Source organism: Cnephaeus nilssonii, assembly GCF_951640355.1.
Source record: "Cnephaeus nilssonii genome assembly, chromosome: 20".
Classification (NCBI taxonomy): Eukaryota; Metazoa; Chordata; class Mammalia; order Chiroptera; family Vespertilionidae; genus Cnephaeus; species Cnephaeus nilssonii.
In genome coordinates this window covers 39,959,285-39,966,717 of record NC_137091.1, presented here as the reverse complement: position 1 = coordinate 39,966,717, position 7,433 = coordinate 39,959,285, and the positions used below count along the sequence as shown (strand labels likewise).

At 45.9% G+C, this 7,433-nt stretch overlaps 1 protein-coding gene across 1 annotated transcript; it reads left to right on the top strand.

Annotated features, from left to right (window-relative positions):
* The first annotated feature begins 538 nt into the window (after positions 1–538).
* LOC307115968 (cell adhesion molecule CEACAM3-like) lies at positions 539–3,647 on the top strand. The gene is made up of 3 exons (XM_079799550.1): positions 539–725; positions 1,608–1,967; positions 3,249–3,647. The coding sequence occupies exons 1-3, from the start codon at positions 662–664 to the stop codon at positions 3,272–3,274; spliced, it is 450 nt and encodes a 149-aa protein (XP_079655676.1). The 5' UTR covers positions 539–661; the 3' UTR covers positions 3,275–3,647.
* Positions 3,648–7,433: the final 3,786 nt, after the last annotated feature.

The following is a 7,433-nucleotide window of genomic DNA, read 5'->3' as shown; positions in this document are numbered from 1 at the left end:
CAACTGCACACTTGCTGAGTCAGAATCTGCATTTTAAGAGGATCTGGAGATCCTTCCTGTGCACAGGAGAGGGGCAGGGCTCCCCACCTTCAAATCATATGGTCTCATCCTGGCATCCATGCAAGCTGGGCAGCTGCTGAAGCAGCCTTACAAAAATGTCACCTGGGCATCGCAATCCTTACAAAGTTTCACAGGAGATCCAATGTAGAGCCGGGGCATCCCTGTGACAATATTGTGTGGGGGGCCCAGACTTCTTGAACTGAAGGGATAAGTCAAAAATGTGCACTGACCTGGAGCTGTGGAGAATGACCAGGAACTGGATGCCCCAAGCAAGTGATTTTATGGGCACGTGTCTGTGCATGTGTTGTTTGTGTTTGTATGTGTGTGTGTTATCTAAGGCTTCAGAAGTTTCCAGGGATCCAAAACACAGAGAAAAGATAAACTGAAAGCGGCAACAGGGTTGGCAAAAAAGAGGGGAGTGAGAGGGAGGTCCTGGGCCCTGACCCCGCCCTGGCCCACATTACCAGAGAGGTTATCTTGCCCCAGGAGGAGGCTCAGCACACAGGAAGGAGGGACGGCAGTCTGGACAGAGGTGCCTGGGAGCCTTACTGGACCTCGAGCTCTTCTCTCAGAGGGAGGAACAGAGCAGGCAGCAGTCACCATGGAGTTCCCTGCAGCCTCTGCCCACAGAGGACTTGTCCCCTGGCTGGGGCTCCTGCTGGCTGGTAAGGAGGGGACAATCCCTGGGAATGGAAGGGAGGTTGGCAGTCAGAGAGTGGCCAAAATCTCCTGGGGAGGACAGCACTCTGGAAGGGGAGAAAGGGCTTCTCTTTGGACCTAAGTGGAAGGACAGGGGCGCAGAGTAGGACAAGAGAGGGAGCTCAGCAACAGGGAAATTTCATGATGTGGAAGTGGTGAGGGGCAGGAAAACCTCAATTACGGTTCATTTGCTAAGTTATTCATCACAGAGTATTGAATGTTGACAACTGAACACAGTAATACCAATTTATTTCAGGTGATAGCAGGAACATTTTAACCAGGGTGCTAAACATTGTCCCCAACCACATCTACAAATATGGGAAAATACAAAATGGAACATGGTCAAGCCTGGGAACACTCATTCGTGTACCCACCGGTGTTTGCAGCCTATTGCAGGCATTGGGGGGGGGGCACTAGATCACAAAATCCCCTGCCCACTTGCAGCTCACACTATATTGAGAAAAAATAGAGAAGAAGAGATCTACTTGTGACATCAGGTACCCACAACGCCCTGAAGGGCACAGAGTGGGGACAGGTCAGAGAGTGAAGATAGAGGATCTTCAGAGGACGTGGTCAGGGAATGAGTTCCAAGAAGGCCGCTGAGTGTCAAAAGGGATCTGAGGGCAGTAAGGAGGACAGCCAAACAGAGAGCTGGGAAAGAGAATTCAAGACAAAAAGCATAGGTTCTGAGGTGCTGAAGCAATTGTGGCCATGTTGCTCAACTTGACGAAGGAGATGCACACACGAACTCACATGCAGATCAAGGCTGAGAGTTGAAGAGAAATGCCTCATCTCTCCATCCCAATATATAGATCACAATACTGATCAATTTCTCTCTTCCCTTCCAGTCTTCCCTTCTAGTCTTACCACCCGGATCCCGCCCACCACTGAGCAATTTGCTATTGTCTCCACCATTTCTGCTGAAGGGCAGGATGTGATTCTACGTATCCGCAATAGTCTTCCTGATGTTTTAGGAATTTGGTGGTACAGGGGAAGAGTGGTGAAGTACTCTAATTTCATTGGGTATATTGCATTGGATCCAGGTGACTATGTAACAGGGCCCAGAAACACTGGTCGAGAGACAGCATTAGATGATGGATCCCTGATCATAACAAACGTCACTCCGAGCGATGAAGGAATCTACTTGGCAGTAGCTCTCCTTCCAAATAATCAAAGAGCAAGAGCATTGGGAACTCTCAACGTATATGGTGAGTAATTGCTCTCTGACCTCTAGGTGTCGGGTGGGGTGAATTCTACTTCACACACAGGACTGCCAGCCCTGGACTCCCCTCCATCTGCCTCTGCATCATGTCCCAAACTGGGTTTGGGCATTTAGTGCAGGACAGACACAGTGGAGACAAACTTCATAAGGTCAGAGTTCCGTTCCCACATTCCAGCCCCACAGACATTCACCACAGAGAGAAGGACCAATTTGATGGGAGTGAGTCAGCAGAGGGAGACCAGTCTCAGTCCAGGTCCCTGGGCCCCTTTCCCTGACCATCATCCTGAGATAGACCCTGCAGGGCTCTGTAAGGACCTAGCTAGAGGTGCTCCCTGGTTTCTTCACAAGGAAGCTCATCTGGGGCAGCCCCTCTGCAGGCCCCTGTCACAACGTCCTAATTCCAGAGACCCTGGAGAGCCTGTGTCTGGTTGAGTTTTGCCTCCTGAGAAGGGATGGGTGAGAGCAACAGTTTAGCATGTGCCAGAATCCAAGGCTCTTGAGCTGGTCACCAGTTGGGGCTCAAACCTAAGAGCCTCGTCTGCGCAGAGATGGAGACTGGTCCTTCACCTGAGACTGTTTGTGGAGAGCACAACTGGACAAGCTCCACAGATCATTAGCTGACTGTTCTGGGGGATTTAGGAGAATCCAGAGAAAGGTTAGTGTCCCAAGGGAGAAGCAGGAGTAAAGATTCCCCTGGCAGTTGCTCATCCACCAGGGATCAGCACAGGGGATTCTCTCATGAAGTCCATCAATAACAAATGCCTCTTATTTGAGCAGTTTTTCTTCCCAAAATTTATGTCAGATACTGTGAATATTTTATGATTAGTACAATGTCAGCTTAGCAGTCAAATATTCATTTTACTTCACTGATGGGAAAGTGAGGCACAAGGAGAAACAGTCCCTAAGCAGAGCCACACAGGCCATGAGAAATTGATCTGAGTCACTTGAGATCTATCTGCAGCCATAGCTACATTTTTCCTCCAATCTCAGTCGCCTTATTAGATGTCTTTCGATCTCTAGATCAATCATTGGGTCATATCCTTCCTTCTTAGGGGACTTCAGTTCAGAGGGTTAGATTTGATCTGAAGTCTTCCATTTCAGGTTTCATAGAAAAACATGCATCGCAAATTTAGAATTAATTAATTTTTATTGTGGAACCTAATTACCTTCATAACAATCAGAGTCAGGGCTTAGATCTTTGAGGCAAGAGCATGGCCCCAGGTCTCAAGCCCACACTCAATCATTCTCACCATCTATTTCTTCACAGGGCCACCGTGTGTCTCATACTCCTAGCCACAAAACCACAGTCACAGAGAATGAGGAAGCGGTGGTCATGACTTCCTACTCAAATGCGAGGTCCACCAACTGGTTATTCAATGCTACGAGTCTGTGGCTCAGGGAGAGGATGAAGCTGTCGCAGGACCCCAGAACCCTCACCAGAAACCCTGTCAGGAGAGAGGATGCTGGGAACTACCAGAGTAAAGCCTCCAACATCATCAGCTCCTTTGAAAGTGCTCCTGTAGAGTTAGATGTCAAGTACTAGTGATCCTCTTCCTTTCCCCTGTGTTCTTCAACTAAAAAAAAAAAAAATACATATTAGATTTCTTGTGGTGGTGGAAATCGCTTAGAAGACTTGCTTTGAATCAATAAATACTAAAAAATGTGAGCTGGCATTGTCATTATTGTTGACGTAAGGTAACATACCACATTGGATCCCATCACTGGTTGGTCCCATTTGCACCATCTTCACAATGGAGGGGACACCATGTGCTTCACAGGAATGCCTCACACAACAATTTCAAAACTACAACTAAAAGATAAAACGGACATCATCCAGAACCACAAGAAAGCTGGCTGTGAGGAAATTCTACAACTAGAAGGAAACAGAAAAGCACACTGAGACTCAGAGGAGCTGCAAGGCAGAGGTACTGAGATGCTTGCGCATGGAGCGAGCGCGCAACTCAGTACCCAGCTGGCTTTCTCAAGCGGGAAGGAAACAAATGCTCCCGACTGTGCTGAACTCCAGCTCCAGGCGAGACTCTGGGAACCCAGACTCATTCAGGGAGAAACTGCATTGTCTGGCAGCAGACGAAACTCGAGGGCGGGTTTCTCTCAGAAGAGCTTGCAGTGATTACCTATTACTGTGGGACACTAAGACCAAGAGGCCTCTTCGGGCAGGGCTGACAGGGAACCCAATGCAGTTTCTACACCCTGAGACTCTACCCCATCCAAGCTGAGCACAGAGGCTTTTGCAAGTCTTGTCTCATAAGGGTGTCTCCAGCACAGAAGTTCTCCAGCACTGACACAGCTAATCCTCATAGCCAATTGTCCTGGAGGTCAATTCCTCCCAGTGATACCAACAACAATCAAAGCTTAACTACAACAAGACTGTGCACACAGCCCACAAAGGGGTGCACCTAGGGTGTCCACCTAAGGTAACTGGGGAGGCTGAGTCTCTGGGCCCTATAGGACACCTAGCACACAAAGCCACTCTATCAACTCAGGGAAGCAGACAAAATGCGGAGACAAAAAAAAAACCAGATCGCAAATGAAAGAAACGGAGGAAAGCAAAAAACTGGATATAGAGTTCAAAAGCACGGTTATAAGGTTTTTCATAATTGTCTACTAAAGGCCAATAAATTTAGCGAGACCCTCGAGTATATGAAAAAGGACCAACTAGAAATTAAGCATACACTGACTGAAATAAAAAATATTATACAGAGATTTAACAGCAGACTAGAGGATCGCAAGAATCAAGTCAAATATTTGAAATACAAAGGAGCAAAAAACACCCAACTGCAAATGCAAAAAGAAAAAAGAATCCAAAAATAGGAAGATAGTGTAAGGAGCCTCTGGGATAACTTCAAGTATACCACCATCCGAATTTTGGGGGTGCCAGAAGAAGAGAGAGAGCAAGATACTGAAAACCTATTTGAAGAAATAATGACCGAAATCTTCCCCCACCTGGTGAAAGAAATAGACTTACAAGTCCAGGAAGTGCAGAGAACCCCAAAAAAAAGGAATCAAAAGAGAACCACACCAAGACACATCATATTAAAATGCCAAGAGCAAAAGACAAAGAGAGAATATTTTACGCAACAAGAGATAAACAGTTAGTTACCTACAAGGGAGCACCCATACAACTGCCACCTGATTTCTCAACAGAAACTATGCAAGCCAGATGGGTGTGGCAAGAAATATAAGTGACTAATAGCAAGAACCTACAACCAAGATTACTCTACCCAAGGGCCTCCTGGGAGGGCACCTGAGCATTCTATATGGGTCCCTCTTACCCTTTAGGGCAAGAGAGACCCTCTTCTCACAATTCAATTGCTCACAGCTGTTGCATGAGATCTCTGTTCATGTCGAGGTTGAAGTCTCGTGATGACTGGTGCCATGGATCTGTCTCTCACCCTGTAGGGTGAACTGAGCCCTCCCTGGAGAAGAAACCCGGGTTCCAAAAGACATGTGATAGGTGCTGGGGCCCCACCAGCAGGGGAGGGGATCCCAAGGCAGGTGCTGGGCATGGAGGCCATGGGGGCATAGGCTACCAAGGAGACAAAACTGAACCTCACGTCACCCTGCTTGGCCCCGGAGGATGGCTGGTTAGCCAGAGACGGGTAAGATTCCTCAAGAAAGGAACCTAAGACAGGCACAGTCGCAGAGGGGCCATCAGGAGAGAATTTGGGGATCAACAGAGGTGGGGCACAGACCCTCACCCCCCCCAGCATTGCAGCGGCCTGAATCCTAGCCCCTTCTGAGGGAGGTCTCCTGCCCCCATGGCTGCTTTGTGCTTCCCATGCCCAGCTCAGATCAGGACCCAGGTGACCAACAGAGACTTGGCCGACAGCAGCTGCCCTCTCACTCCAACAAGAATTGTTTGAGTTGCCTTGTACCCATGGTGTGGGGAAGTGGGTTTACGATATCTAAATCCAGCCTACCACCAGGAATGCTCAGGACCTACTCAAGAAGGCAAATAATCCCTTCCACTAATATTTACAGGGCAAAATAAGATTATTGTTAGAGTAATAAATTTGACAGTAAAATAGTAGTAAAGTTTTCAGGCAAATTTAAATTGGCTAGTTGAAACAAGCAATTATTCTAGAAAAATTAATTGTACTGGACAAGAAAGTGTTCCTAAAGTGTTAACTAAAATTTTTATTGGTACTTCATCTCATGATAAAATTGTGCACCATATAATAAACCTAAAACAGTAATATTATAGTGCAAAAAATTAAAATTTAAAAGCCATCAAGATTACATTATAAAATTTTCAAAAGCCTCCTAACATTTAACTCAAAAAAGGAGGGGATAGTAGAGGAATATCATGTAAGGAAAAATATCCTGTAAGTAAATTACATCTAGAAAATTAATACTTTAGAAAATTAATTGTAAGGCTAAAAGCAAGACACCCATGAAAAACACACAAGGTGACAAAACAAGCCAGAGGAAAATCATTTGGGCAAAAATTGAAAAAGGATCCCCAGTCAAATTTATAGAAAATATTCCTTTATTAACCTTTGGTCGAGAATATGTTTGTATATTTTCAGAAAACAACTCCGAGACCATGTGGATTACAGCAAGAGAGGAATCGACAGGACTACTCCAGCCATGAAGACAGAAGAGAAGCAGTCCAGAGACGGAAGACGCTGATGTGGCCTTCCCATACTAGCAGTTAGCAGCTGTGCATCACTGCAGAATGCCCAGGACCAAACCGGACAGAGTCGGATCTGCATTACCACCATTTGTCCACCATCCAGAACTGAAATGTCAGTGCTGACATGTACACATAAGGAACTGTTGGACATTGAAATTGGGTCTCAAAAGAACTGTTGACCCAGAAAGAAACTCACTACACACTGATTCATTTGCCTGTCACCATAACCATTATTGCTTGTCTCATTTTCGGTTCTTATAAGTGTATTTCTAATAGCACATGATCTCACTCATCTAGGGGAAATAATGAACAACATAGACTGATGAACAAGAACAGACCCAGAGACAAGGAGGCATGGATCAGACTGTCGGGCCTCGGGGGGAGGGTAGGGAAGGGTGGGGGTAAAGGGGGAGATCAACCAAAGGACTTGTGTGCAGGCATATGAGCCTAACCAGCGGTTAAGGACAACAGGGGGGTGGGGGCATGTGTGGGGAGGGGTGTGGGATGGGAATGGGGGGACGAGGACAAATATGTGATACCTTAATCAATAAAGAAATTTAAAAAAATAAAATAAAATAAAAATAAAAATAAAAAAGCAAAAAAAAAAAAAAAGATTACTCTACCCAGCAAAGCTATCATTTAGAATTGAAGGTCAGACAAAGAGCTTCACAGATAAGAAAAAGCTAAAGGAGTTCCTCACCGCCAAACCAGTATTATATGAAATGCTGAAAGGTATTCTTTAAGAAGAGGAGGAAGAAGAAAAAGGTAAAGATAAAAATTATAAACAACAAATAC